We start from the raw sequence: 15,000 nt of genomic DNA on the forward strand, positions 1-15,000 counted from the left end.
GGGCCGAATCCACAGCTCCGTGGAACATCTTGCTGAACCCTGAACAGCGACGGCGAAAGGAACAAGTGGGTGAGACAGACTTGTGAGAGTGCCAGAGAGTGCCCCGCGTGCCCACTCCCACCTTACAGTGCCACAGACGCTAGTACTTTCCTGTAATGCTTCGCTCGCTGGTTGTAATTCGGGTATGGCGAGGCGATTCGGTCCTCTTGTCTCAGACGAAACGAGTCTCGCTTTCCGGCGTTGGGGTTCGTGGTTCGGAGCTTCGTTTCGGTTTGGTAATCGGTTCGGGTTTCGGATAGGTTTTTGGTGGGCGGATGTGAGGTGGGTGCGGGTGGGTGCTGGGTTGAGCGATGCTTCAGTGCCGATGAAAGACGACTGTGCAGAAGTAACGCCGTTTGATGTACACAGGACTGGTACTTGTTGTCGAACTCGAGCTCAACAAGTTACGTGTTGTTCGGAATCAGGAACAAGTCTGTATGTTGATGAACCAGCGGAATGTCTCTTCTAACATTGTTGAGGATGGCGCTGGTTTCTTCTTGGGAATAAGCTCGTTTGAGGGCTGGGGGGCGGGGATGGGGGGTGGGGGGGAGTGGAGTCGTCTCTGAGGATGAACCTTCGTGTTGTCCAACGGAAAGTATATGCAATATGTTTATTTTTAAAACCTGGCAGTAAAGTTGTGTAGTGAAGGGAGGAAGACCTTTCGCTCATGTGATCCCGCCTTTAGGAAGTGTCGCAATTAGTCTGAAATCTTGATCATAAAGAGGAATGCTTGATGTTTACAGAAATGTATTAAAGGTAACCGGATTTTTCTCTAAAAATCCCCAGATAATATATTCACAATGGACAGAATATGTAGAAAATGATAGTTAAAAGTGACTCAACTCATCGAGCAGAAAGACGCATAAGAGTACAGTGATCGGAACTGTATCACGCATTAAGAATGGCACTGAAAAGCAGAGCGTTGGCAGTGCCGTGTGTGCCCGAGGTGTAGGACGTCGCCTGGGTGGTATGAGGCGAGGGCATGGCACCATGAGCTGGTGTGCGGCCACGAGGAACACCTCTCCCGCTAGCCCGCTGGGGCCCCCTCGAGCAAGATGAAACCGCTACGATCTCAAGTTAGCTTTAGTAAGGATAGGAACTTCACGTTTCGTCGCAAAACCGATAGTTTCAAGGAGAAGAAAGATGAAGACAGCGATAAGGAGAAGGAAAAGGAGAAAGAGAAGGAGAAGGGTAAAGGCAAAGACAAGGAGAAGAAGGGAGACGGTCACCAGATAACGTCTGCCATCGCCTCGTCCCTCGCCGCTACGCTGTCGCCATTCTCATCCTTTGTCACTTCTCATTCCCCTCGGGGCAGCCGCAAGCCGTCCCCGAGTCCCACGGGTTCTCGCAGGTCGAGCCCTCCCTCCCCCAGGGTGCAGGAATCCTCACATCACCATCCCCTCCTCCCCGTGCCCAGGACCAACTCCTTCTCCCACCGGTCAATCCCTCACACTCCGCACCCGAAGGCCCGAACCAACTCCTTCAACATCCCCAACTCCTCCTCCTCCTCCCCGAGGACCTCATGCTTCCCTGCAAAGGCGTCCTCAAGGGCCTCCTGCTCCCCCCTCCCTTCCAGCAGCCCCAGCATGTCCCCCAGCGCCTCCAGCCCGTCCCTCAGCCCCAGCACCAGCAGATCGGAGAGCTCGTCCTCCGTCAGCGACACCACGGACGAGGACCCGCCGCTCCCGAAGCTTCCCCACGGGGGATGCCGCCCCAAGATCCGGGTCTCCTCCGAGGACGATGACAGTGTGGAGTCCTCGACGCCCGCGGGGGACGAGGGGGGCGACAAGGGGAGTGCGGGGGGCGAGAAGAAGGCCAAGATACCCCAGGAGCCTCGGGTACTTCCCTACAGGATCGAGGAGGGGTGGGAGTTGCGTCATTCCACTGACACTGTAGCCAAACACAGGTAAGGGAAGGATAGTGTGCATGAAGGACTCTCTTTCCTCTGATCTATTTCTTCTGTTTCATTTTGTCTTACTTTGTGATCAATTCAGTTACACATTTCCCCCCCACAGTGAGGGAAATATCGATCTGTGTTTATGAATATCCAGAAGATACCAATGTTAATCCCAGCTTAGCAAGACCTTCGCAGTGTTTAGCTAAGATATATTGCTTTCTTTGATATTAAAAGAGAACAAGGAAAAAAAAAACATATTGCTTGACATACATGAAAGATGAATAAACTAAACTTGTCTTGCGGTTTTGGCATAGAGTTGGTCGAGCTTGATGTTCAGGTGTTTTTTTTTCCCTCTCTCTCTCTCTCTCTCTCTCTCTAATGACTATTCTTGGAAACAGTTTTTTGAGAAGAAGAAAAAAATCTGATGCCTCGCCTTCTCTTGTAATAAATCAAAGATGAAAGAAGGGATAAACTCAACATCTTTTCTTAGTAATGTCACGTGCCAGACTCTTGTCCAATCTTAAACATGCGAGGAAGATTAGAAGTTTAAAAAATAGGTATGTCACATGCGCCATAATATTTTCCCGTCGAGAGAAATATTGAAATAGAATTGATCACATTAAGTTGCTGAATATGATTTGATACATGAAACAACAACAACAACAACAACTATTGGCCCTTTCTGTGTCTTCATTTATCTCTTCGTTTAGGAATCTTTATTTATTAATATCCAGAAGACACAAATATTATCCCCACCTCGGCGAGTTTATTCCTTCTCTCATCTTGGACACGAGTTTATGAATCTGTTATTATTGTTCTAATATTGTTTTTTTTTTATTTCTTCTTCAGGTAAGCGCTCGTCTGTGGGGAAAAAATGAAGATCGGGGAAGGAGAGATCAGGTGACAGTAAGTCGTGGAATAATTTATATTACCTTATTTGTTTCATATTATTTATGTAATCTTTGTTGAGATTCAGGTGAAGATTTGTGGCGTGTGATGATAATTAACGGTGTATCACATGCTCCGGCAGACAATATAATCCCAAAATCTCGAAGAATGTCATGTCCAAAGAGTAAATATCTTAAAGTGCGCATCATCACACATACACACGCACACACACACACACACACACACACACACACACACACACACACACACACACACACACACACACACACACACACACACACACACACACACACACACACACACACACACACACACACACACACACACACAAAATCATTAATACACAACAGGAACTTGCTAAGTGACCTTACCATGTTATCAGTGACCTATATTGCGCACTATTCCCCCTGCTATCAGCTGTTTCCTTTATCGGAGCCGTTATTGCATCACCAAATCTTTTATGGCACATGATAAACAAAGAGCAATTGATTTTTCCCCTTCCCTACTTCCACTCGGTAACCTATTGATTCATGTGTTTCTAAAAGGATTAATGGATAGAGAGAGGCAGGTAGAAGGAGAGAAGGACAGACAGATAGACAGAGTAACAGATAGATGGATAGATAGAGTTATATGTATGTATATATGGGCAGATATAAACGGACAGAGAGAGAGAAGGAGAAGGAGAGAAAGAGAGAGAGAGAGAAAAGGAGAGAGAGAGAGAGAAGGAGAGGGAGAGAAAGAAAGAGGGGGAGAGAGAAAGAGAGAGAAAGAGAGAGAGAGAGACAGAGAAAGAGAGAAAGACTGATAAAGAAAAACAGGCAGGTGAACATAGAAACATATAAAAACACACAGACTTACAGAGACACTTAGCCAGACACAACTTTGGAAACTAACCAGAGAGTGAGCGAGAGAAAGAAAAGGTCAAAGAGTGGGAGAGAAAGAGGGAGCTTATCACAGGGACCTGCATTTCATCACAAGAGGCACCTGAGACCCAATCCATCGCCCGAATCGTTTCCAATCTCACAATCATCATCCTTAAACCGCTGCGTATATCTGTAATGTTGTGTAGTTATGTAGTTTTCTGCTCGATGTCTCTCTCTCTCTCTCTCTCTCTCTCTCTCTCTCTCTCTCTCTCTCTCTCTCTCTCTCTCTCTCTCTCTCTCTCTCTCTCTCTCTCTCTCTCTCTCTCTTCTCTTCTTTTCTCTTCTCTCTTCTCTTCTCTGCTCTCCCTCTCTATCTATCTAACTATATATCTTCTCTCTTCCCCTCGCCTCTCCTCTCTTCTCGTATCCTTTCTCTCTTTCTCTTTCTCTCTCCTCCTCTCTCATATCCTCTCTTCTCTTCTCTTCTACTATCCTCTCCCCTTTCTCTCTTCCACTCTCTCTCAAACCCTGTCAACCCCATCAGAGATTGAGGTATATGACATGCGATGTGTCACAGCCATCAAAATAGCTAACATTACTTCTGACACATCATCAGCTGTCTCTCGCTCTATCCCTCCCTTCCACCTCTCACACTTATCCTACCAATACATCACTCACGTCTTCTTATCAGTGATTTTATTCCTTGTGTTCCTTAATGCACTTGTCTCCCCTGGTGACGCGTCCCTTTCATGTAGGTCTACGTGTCTCGCAACATTTGTCTTGCACGTGTGTTCTTGACGTCGCCCCGCCCCGCCCCCCCCCCTCCCTACATCCCCCTCCCTACATCCCCCTCAAATGTAAGCTTTTCCTTGAATACCCCTCCCCCCCCTTCCCTCCCCATCCTTTTCCTCAACCCCACCACCTTTCACCTCCTCCCTCTTATCCATCTTTTCCCTTCACCCTCCCTTCGTCCCTCCCCAGATACACGTGTATTTGCAAGTCTCCATCACAGCTATTTGGCCTAGTTTCCTTTGACTTTTTAATATGCAAAATGCACACTTAATTCCGATCAAGAGTTATGCCTTAGCTATTTTTAGAAAGGAGAGAGGGAGGCAAGAAAGGCTGAAACTAGGGCGGGTCTCATCCTATAGGTTTAACCTGATTATATAAGGTTAGAATGCAGGAGTTTCGTTTTTTCTTTTTTCTTTTTTGAGAATCGATCAACCTTATTTGGGATTATAATGCTAGTACTAAGTTGTGTTCAAATACGTTAACTTACGATTATGTTCAGTTTCGCTACGTAACGTCGTTATGTCATAGATCATTACGTAGGAATAACACATAGCTAAGGTCATTTATGAAAACCCAAATTCAAAACGTGTCAGCCTAATCTTTTGTGACTAAGAAGAGCTTTTTTTTTTCCTTTTTCTTGATCGCTTTGACAAAAATCCTTAAGTCATAAGAGCAGGGAAAGATGCCTACACACTCCTCATGCTGTTGTAAAGACACTGAAAACCCAACACCTCTGGCTCTCTCGTAAAGATGCTGCAGTGCATTACCACTAATCTCAAGTTACCTGAAAGCCTCTTCTGTGTGGCGAAGAGAAGAGTAGAAATAGAACGAAGGAGGAAACAAGCTCCAGAATCGGAATATCATGCAAACACAGATGAAAAAAAAAAAAAAAAGATACTGGAGGGATTCCATCTCAGCTTCCTAATGCCAAAGAAGCAGGTGGGAGTGATCCCTGTCATTACACAGAGAAGGCTAGATAAAGCATAAGGCGTTTGCTATTCCCCTCAGAGGGAAGAACCCAAGCAAAGGGAAATACGAGAGGGAGTGTGACGAGAGAGGGAGATTAATGGGAATCTTCGTTTTATGAAGATTCCGCGGTATGGGGAACCAGGGGTGCAACTTCATCTCATCTAAGAGGCTCTGAATACAAGACAAATACTTTATTTCTTATTAAAGAGTCGTTTACCATTCGGAAACTCACCACAGGCTTTGCTTAGGGATGAGAATTTAGTATCCTATCAACCGAAAAATGCTGAATAAGGTCTATTAGCTCCCCGGCAAAGAACCTGAAGAGGTCGTTGTGATCGCATAGTTTACATGACAGATGGATAGTGGAAAAAAATAATCCCAAATGAAGAAGGTAGTATAAAAAATATATATATATATATATATATATATATATAGATAGATAGATAGATAGATAGATAGATAGATAGATAGATAGATAAAACATCCACACTATACTAAACCTTCTCGGTGCCGTGTCGGAATATGGAAGAGTTAAAGAGGCTTAGCATTACTCACTTAACTCACCATTGCTACTTTGCAATACGGAGGGATTAAATGAGCATTGCGACATCCCTTGAAGTTTGATCATCAGCGCTACGTTATGATATGGAGGAATCAAAGAGGCACTGTAATACTACCTTAAGTTAACTCGACCATGCAATGTTAGAATACAGAAGAAGCAAAGAAGCACAAGTGATAGACCCGAAGTTAACATGTCAGTGCCACGTTGGAAGACAGAGGCATCAAAGGAGCATAAATGATACCCCCGATGATAACACGTCAATGCTACCTTGGAATCTAAAGGCCTCAACGGAGCATAAGAGACACACCTAAAGCTAACACAACCACTCCGCAACGTGGGAATAGAGCGCAAGTCAAAGAAACGCGCCGATATTCCCCCTCCGTTAACGAGGCTGCACAGGGAACCCTCGCGCGTTTGAACCCCTCTCTGCTCGGTGAGTGTGCCATAACCAGGGCCATATCCCGGCCATGGGAAGAGAGATCAGTTGGCTCGTCATCGCCACCACCTGACAGCAGTGCCCCGAAGCTGTCATTCATATGCCCACCCGCCCTTGTCTGAGGGGAAGGGGAGAAGAGAGAGAGAGGGGAGAGCGATGGGAGGGGGTTGGTGGTGGAGGGTGGTGGAGGGTGGGGGTGGGGGGGGGGGGGTGGTTAGGATGGTGGTGGAGGGTGGGGGTGGGGGGGGGTTGGTTGGGAGGGTGGTGTTGGAGGGGGTGGGGGGTAAGGTGGGGGCCGTACAGAGGTGACTCTTAAGGGTATTTTTTTGTTAGATTGTTTGGTCGATCTCGTTAAATGGTGTTATTTTTATCTTCTTTTTTTTACATCTTGTTTCAACATGTTCCTGTATGGTGATGTCGGTATAACTCTACGTCGCATGATTTCAATATGAACCCTTTTTTTATGCACAAGGAATTTTAGAAAAAAAAGAATAGATGAAAAGAGAAAAAAAGAGAGTAAAAAGAAATAAAAATAAGGGTTAATTGCGTCGCGTAATATTATTACATGTGATTGGTTGCCAGCTCTTTGGTGAGAAGATTTAGTTTAATACCATGATTTCATAAGAATTACGAATTAAATAATTTGGTTTGTTAATTTCGTAGTCAAAAATGTAGTGATGCAATGACATTGCTATTTATATAAAGAATATGATTATATATTTCGTAAGTATTGCAAAGATTTAAGATTCCTAGGTGTGTCATACTCAGCGATAAGATCTACTGCAATTGCAAAACAGCTCCAGTCAGCAATTATAAAGTTGTTATCAATATTTTTTCTTGTTCTGTTTAGTCTACGTTTGATGAAGCTTTGTTACTGATTGTTTACATTCTCCAGCGTACAAGAGATTATGGAAATTTGCCTTTTGCAGACTCCCAATGCATCAACGGTTTTAATCCTTTTGTTCCTTAAAGCACGCGTCTCTCACTTTCAAGTCTCTGTTTCCGTAACATTTGTCTTGCATGTGTGTCCGTGGCGCTGTCTCCTGGAGGTCTTATGGATGGGTTCATACCGTCTTTATTTAGTAGTAACATGATAAAGAAGTACGATATTTTGAGGAGGTGCGTACGATATTTTGAAGAGGCGGGAGTGTCGTTTCTCAATATCGTTTTCCTATGGTTGTGCTGACTCAAGTGCTCGGGTGAGTTGCTTTATTGTTATTACTGATTTTGTTTACCTTCTTGAATTACGCTTCAGCAGGATATTGTACCGCGCTCCTCGCAAGGATGAGTATGTAGGATTTTTTTCTTGTGTTAACGGTGTTGGAAAAGAGTTTTGAGTTTCCAGCGTGACTAATACTCTAAATAACCCACCGATGCAGAGTTGTGCGAATAAAGTGAGTCTCGAGGCTTGAGTCGAAACATGTAGAAGCATCGACTCGTGTGGAGGTTCGAACCAATTAAGGATTTTTGTGGCTGTTAACTTACCCATTCCTTGGCTTATAAACGTGAGTTATGGTTTCGGGAATAAAATCCGTTATGATCTTGCGGTCAAACAAGTAAGTATATTGGTCAGGGATACATTTTAATTGAAGGGTTGACAGTGTTTGCTGACTCTGCTTTATAGGCAGCTATTGTTGCCTTTCAGCGCGAAGAGAGACTTTACGTTCGGTTGGGCTCCCTTTGCTGAATTGTTTGTTTCTTTGAACTTATCTTCCTTCTGCCTTTCACTTTTTTTTCTAAAATGCTCTTTATTACCTCCTCCTCTCCATTACCATCATGATAATATTAATAATGACGATAAGAAAGGATGGAAATGATAACAGCAGTATTGATAATGATGTTAACAAATATTTTAATGATTTGAGAAGGGAAATCTTAATAAACTAATAGTGAAAATAATTCAAATACTGAGAAATGGTAATAGTAATGACGGTCACGATTACGGTAATTAGAGTAAAAATAGTGTGAATAACTGGTTATAATCACCATGGTTATGACTTTACTGATAGTGTTGGGCTAAAAAATATATCAGGAAAAATAACACTATTTCACCCTCCCCCCCCCCTCTCTCTCTCTCTCTCTCTCTCTCTCTCTCTCTCTCTCTCTCTCTCTCTCTCTCTCTCTCTCTCTCTCTCTCTCTCTCTCTCTCCCTCCCTCCCTCCCTCCCTCCCTCCCTCTCTCTCTCTCTCTCTCCCTCCCTCACTCACTCACTCACTCTCTCCCTCCCTCACTCTCTCCCTCTCCCTCTCCCTCTCTCCCTCCCTCCCCCTTTCTCTCTCTCCTCCCTCTCCCTCCCTCCCTCCCTCCCTCCCCCACTCCACCCCCACGGCTCACGAGGGCACTGGGTACGCAAGGGCTTCCAGACAGACCATGCTGCTCCAGACGATGGTCGCGGCACACCATGGAAAGAAACCGCCCGCTGTTATTGGCTGCCCTGCTTGTGTCTCGCGGGTGAAGGGCGGAGGGGAAATATTTGATGTTTGTCTTGTATATACGATGGGAAAGGGGGAGTAGAGCGAAGAAGGGGAAGAGAGAGAGGGAAAGGTTAGGGGGAAGTGGGAGAGAAAGGGAGGATAAGGGGAAGTGGGAGAGAGAGAGAGGTTAGGGGGAAGTGGGAGAGAAAGGGAGGTTAGGGGGAAGTGGGAGAGAAAGGGAGGTTAGGGGGATGGGAGAGAGAAAGAGAGGATAGGGGAAGTGAGAGAGAAAGAGAGGATAAGGGAAGGGTGAGAGAAAGGGAGGTTAGGGGGAAGGGAGAGAGTAAGAAAGGATAGGATAAAGGAGAGAGAAAGAGATGATAAGGGAAGGGAGAGAGAAAGAGATGATAGGGGAAGGGCGAGAGAAAGAGAGGATATGGGAAGTGAGAGAGAAAGAGTTTAGGGGGAAATGAGACTTTTGACTTTGACATGTTTATTGAGACAAGAGATGAGGCAACATAAGGTATCCTCACCATCACCTTAGTCAGTTATTGCAAAAACTTACAGCTGTATTAACAGATTGAAATATATAAATATATATATATATATATATATATATATATATATATATATATATATATATGTGTGTGTGTGTGTGTGTATGTGTGTGTGTGTGTGTGTACATATATAGTACAGAAAGAAAGGTCAGGTAGAATGAGAGAGAGAGAGAAGTCGGGGGGAGAGAGAGAGACAAACACAAAGAAGAGTGAGAAAAAAGAGAGGTAGGGGATTTTTTTTAACCCTTTGATTTTCCCTTTTCTTTTATTTTTTTTCCCAATACTTCGACAGAGAGGAAAACAAGGAACAATGAAACAAAACAAAAAATCAAAGCACATAAACCATAGAAAGAAAGAAATTCAAAGAAATGAAAAATACCACAAGAAAAAAAAAAGTCTAGAGGCGTTTATGTGCGAGTTTCAACTTGATTACCACTCTTTATGGATGATGTGGCTTGGCTTGCCCATTCCAAGCGTTTTATGACCTTCTAATTAATTTCTGTTTCGATTCACTATCCTGGTAACGCGGCCACAGAACTCAAGGCTGAATTGGGATTAGCTTTTGGATCAGACTGCTTAGTGTTGGATTGCTGATCTATATTTAGATGAATGTAAATAGATATGGTGTATATATATATATATATATATATATATATATATATATATATATATATATATATATATATACATATAAATATAAATATATATATATATATATGTGTGTGTGTGTGTGTGTGTGTGTGTGTGTGTGTGTTGGTGTATGTGTATGTGTGTGCGCATATATGTACCCATGCACGCATATAGTGATATACGTGATTACAACAGCCAACAACTATAATTCAAAGCCAGTCTTGTATCTATTTTATTCAATTTTTAGATTTTCATTATTTACCTGAAGCTTTTTTCGTTTCTTTCCATTGTTTTTCTTTCTTTTTTGTTTTTCTTTTTTACGTTGCAGCACATCATCCAAGCAACATAGGTTCCCCCCTCTCCCCCCTCCCCCCCATCCCCATCCCCGATTATCACCTATCGACATGTTTTACCCTCGATTCATTGCATATGCATTGACTGTCTACCTCATTCTTCTGCAATATGCAATGTTTAGGTTACGAGACGGTCTTTTCAAGTGGATTTTGTACATTTATTATATTTATATATATTGCTATTGTTATTATACCATTATTATTGTTATTGTTATTTTTATTTGCATTGTTATTATTATCGTATCATTATTATTGGTGTTATTATCATAATCATTATCTTCATTATTATTACTATTATTTTTGTTATTATTATTATCATTGTCATCGCTATCATAATTATTATTAATAGTAGTAGTATTATAATCATTATCATCATTATCAATATTATTATCATGATCACTACTATTATTAATATTATTATCATTGTTGTCATTTGTCATTGTCTTTATTTTTCTGTCTTTCCATTCACATTTAGATTAAGTTAGCTACGTTTCCAGTGGCCTTTTTTGGGGTAATCGATTTGCTGTTATCCAAGTGTACTTATCTCTCTCTCCCTCTCTCTCTCTCGCTCCCTCCCCTTATCTGCCCGAGTTTGTACTTATCACGCACCCCTACCTCTCTGTCGCTTTCTTTCCTACTTTCGCTCTCTTTTTCTCTTTTTTTGTCTCTCTCTCTCTCTTTTTTCTCTTTCTTTTTCTCTTTTTTTATTTTTTTCTCTTTCTCTTTCTTTTTATTTTTCTCTTTATCTTTCTCTTTCTTTTTATTTTTATCTTTATCTTTATCTTTATCTTTATCTTTCTCTTTCTCTCTCTTTCTCTCTCTCTCTCTCTCTCTCTCTCTCTCTCTCTCTCTCTCTCTCTCTCTCTCTCTCTCTCTCTCTCTCTCTCTCTCTCTTTCTCTCTCTCTCTCGCTCTTTACTCTATCTATCTATCTATCTCTACCTATATCTCTCACACTCTCCCTCTTCCTCTTTCTCCCCTTCCTCCCTTCTTATCTCTAATCCCTATAGTTTATCCTCCCCTCTCTCCTCTTCTGTGTTTTTCCAATTTTTGTTTTCCTTCCATTTTTTGAAAAAGAAATAACGTTTCGCGAGGGTTGCGGGAAAGGCATTTAAGTCCGTTTAACACACTCCGTGAATCCATAACCATCTTTCTCCCATCGCCTATTATTATCATGTTCGCCTGCCGTCTTCACCTATAATTTCCCCTTGTTCCCCTTCTACCATCTTTCCCTGCACGCTGGGTCAACCACCTCGTTTGGTAGCCTCCTGTTCGCTCCCCTCCTTCCCCTCTTCCTGTGTCTGCTTCCTGCCCCTTCCACCCCTTGTCCGCCTCCTCCTCCTCCTCCTCCTCCTCCTCCTCCCCTCTCCCTCTCCCCTCTCACTCTGGTTACGGCCCCTCATCAACCTTGTTTCCAGGCGGGGGTGTCGAGGGCTGGATAGAGCGAAGAGGGGAAGAGGGAGGGTAGGTGTAGTGGATGGAAGAGCCAGAAACTAGGTCAGGTCGAGGGTCAGGATTCGCCGGTGCGGCACTGACGTGGGGCTTTTAGTGCTGGCACACCTGGTGGCCCTGCTGTTGCTACCTCGTCCTGCTCTTTAGGCGCGGCGCTGAGTTTGTGTCCTGCTTCCCTAGTGCTTTCCGCGGGATTCCCTGCTGAAGACGTCCTGCTACGGGTCCCTCTATCGGTATCACTTCCTTGAGATAAGACCCGCTTCTGTCTCGTGGTTTCGATTCCACTCCGGAAACTAGTTGGTTGTTGATAAGAGGTGTGCTTATTGCAGGAATAATAGTATATGCAACATTAATTATGGCTGCATCATGGACTTGCAATTATCTTTTTATTGCGAAACCCATGGATTAATGGATTATTCTCAGTGTAAAGGCGTTTTGAAAATCTGAAAATGAGGTTTCGCTAAGCAGTGTGAGACAAGAAAATGTCGAGGAATATAAAGTGATTTTTTTTCCTTTACGAAGATGGCGGAGCAACTGAAGAATAAGTAGACAGTATGTATTTCTCTAAGAATTTTGCAATTGCTTAAAATCTGTATTTGCAATAATTTAGAATCGGTACGATCATGTAGCATAAAAAAATGTATCAAAGTTCTTTCTTGTATATTTTCTATCAGTCTTTATTTCTTTACTCAGTTACTCTGATATGATTAACTGGATTGTGGATTCTATTATATAATTATTTTGAACTTTACGAAAAGAATTGCGAATTACCTCAATGACCTTCGTGACCATGAAAGAGCCATATGCTCCGAAAGGTCAAGCACCTCATCTCGCCAATATCCCCCCTTAACCCCCCCCAATTCTCCCCCTTCCGCTCACCCTCCCTCACCCTCCAACCCCCTTCCCACCCCCTCCCTCACCCTCCAACCCCCCTCCCTCCACCCCCTTCCCTATCCCTTCCCTCACCCTCCAACCCCCATCTGACCCCCTCCCTCCCCCTTCCCACCCCCTCCCTCACCCTTCCCTCACCCTCCAACCCCCTTCCAGCCTCCTTCCCTCCCCCTCCCTCACCGTCCAACCCCCTTCCCACCCCCTCCCTCCCCCTCCAACCCCCTATCCCTCACCCTTCACCCCTCCAACCCCCTTCCATCCCCCGTCCCTCACCCTTCCTTCCCCTTCCCTCCCCCTCCAACCCCCTATCCCTCCCCCTTCCCTCCCTCCACCCCCTTCCCCCCCCCTCCCCCTTCCCTCCCCCTCCAACCCCCTCCCCCTTCCCTCCTCCCCCTTCCCCTCCTTCCACCCCCTTCTCCCCCCCTCCCCCCCATCACCGTCATCCCACTAGTAGAGCCTCCATACATCATACAGATGACCGCAGCGACCCAGCAGTTGGAGTCGAGCCAAGATTGTAATTTTGAAATTTCACTTAGCAACGTGTTCCTTATAGAATCGCTGAGGGGGGAGGGAGGGGGGAGTCATTAGAGGGCGTGTCGTTAATTGCAGGTTGTTTGTTTGTTTGTTTGTTTGTTTCGTTGTGTGGTCTGGGATTTTATTTGAGATTTATGTATTTATTTGTTTATTTTTTAGTCGTTTGTTTTGTTTTTCTTTTGAATTACCTTTATTTTTTCGTGATTACTTGTTGGTTTGTTTATTTCTCTTTGCTTGGAGGAACAGATATGTTATTTTATTTCGATACATTGTAAAGTATTAGATGTAATAGAATAATCACTGATAGAGAGAGAGAGAGAGAGAGAGAGAGAGAGAGAAACAGAGAAAGATAGAGATAGATAGATAGATAGATATAGAGAGACAAACAGACAAATAGACAGAAACACATACACATAGAAAGAGATACAGAGAGAGAGGAAAAAATAAATATAAAGAGAAAAAAATAGGTAGATTTTCTGTAAAAGAAGAAAAAAAAAGTAAAATGCATATACCGAAAAAATACACATATACCGGTTCCGCCTCTCAGCTCCGCTATTGCAAGACTGTCCATTTTATCGCCGCCCCCTTCCAATTCCCCCCCCCCCCCCCTCACACTCCTGCCGCCACCCCTCGGCCCTAACCCGCCCACCACAAACAATAAGGCCGTCACTGTTTATCCTGGAAGCCCCTCTCACCCTCCATCAGCCCCTCTCCCCCCCTTCCCGACCCTACCTCACCCCACCCCTCCCCCGCCCACCCAACACCCCCTCTGGAAGCCGCGATGGAGCCTGGATGGTTGGTGTTGCCACCTACGCGGGTCTTCCTTTTTTTCCTCTTTCAAGTCAGTCAGGGAGAGGCAGCGAGCGGTCCGGCCTACGAACTCTTACATTGAAGACTGTGCTTTCGAATCACGTTTTTTGTTTTTTTGTTTTTTGTTGTTGTTTGTTGCGCGCGCGAGTGTGTGTGTCTGTGTGTCACGAGTTATGTTTTGAATCCTTTGAACCTTAGATATAAAGGGGGATTCTGAGGTGGAGAAGCAAAAATGGAAGGAAGGCATTGTTTTAAGTGTTATGATCATTCAAGGAATATGTATTTTGATGTCAGCTTGAAATGAAACAAAGCTCTGAAGACCAGCTTGGCCGCTTACGATGCAGTGAGAGAAAATATTAAAGCTGTCTAGACTCCTCATATCTGTTTGATAAGTTGGTAATAAAAAAAAAAAACACGTTGTTCTCTAATGATTAATCACTATGTAAATCAGCGGTCTGTAATCCACCTCATGACTGACTGAGGAACGTGATCGAGTGCTCATGAGCCGCATCGGTTCATGTTGGGGTGGAGTCATGCACGCGCGTTTCTCTCACCTGGTGAAATTATGAGTACTGGGTGAGGAAATCTGATGTAAGTGCTTCTCTCTGGGTGAGGTTTTTTTTTTAATGTTTCTTTTTTTTCTATAATTCTCTCTCTCTTTCTTTTTTATTCTGTCTTATCTTCTTCTCTCTTCTGTTCTGTTCTGTTCACGTCTCATCTCTTTTCTTCTATTCTTTTTTTTCTGCTTTATTTCTCTCTCTCATCCCCCCCCCCCCTCTCTCTCTCTCTCTCTCTCTCTCTCTCTCTCGCTCTCTCTCTCTCTCTCTCTCTCTCTCTCTCTCTCTCTCTCTCTCTCTCTCTCTCTCTCTCTCTCTCTCTCTCTCTCTCTCTCT

General features: G+C 43.9%; 1 protein-coding gene across 2 annotated transcripts in view; it reads left to right on the top strand.

Annotated features, from left to right (window-relative positions):
* Positions 1 to 15,000, top strand: part of Lmpt (four and a half LIM domains protein limpet) — a 264,428-nt gene that overhangs the window by 14,398 nt on the left and 235,030 nt on the right. Inside the window, exon 2 of one of the 2 annotated variants that reach the window (XM_086552195.1) lies at positions 826 to 1,945. In XM_086552195.1, coding sequence (XP_086408321.1) covers positions 1,095 to 1,945 — 851 coding nt within the window. In that variant the 5' untranslated portion in view covers positions 826 to 1,094. Of the gene's footprint in view, positions 1 to 782; positions 1,946 to 15,000 lie in introns of both variants that reach the window. The other variant, XM_086552196.1, reaches the window with a different exon arrangement.

Source organism: Penaeus japonicus, unplaced genomic scaffold (assembly GCF_977035675.1).
Source record: "Penaeus japonicus unplaced genomic scaffold, GWHDUDI00000001_assembly GWHDUDI00000026, whole genome shotgun sequence".
NCBI classification, from domain to species: domain Eukaryota; kingdom Metazoa; phylum Arthropoda; class Malacostraca; order Decapoda; family Penaeidae; genus Penaeus; species Penaeus japonicus.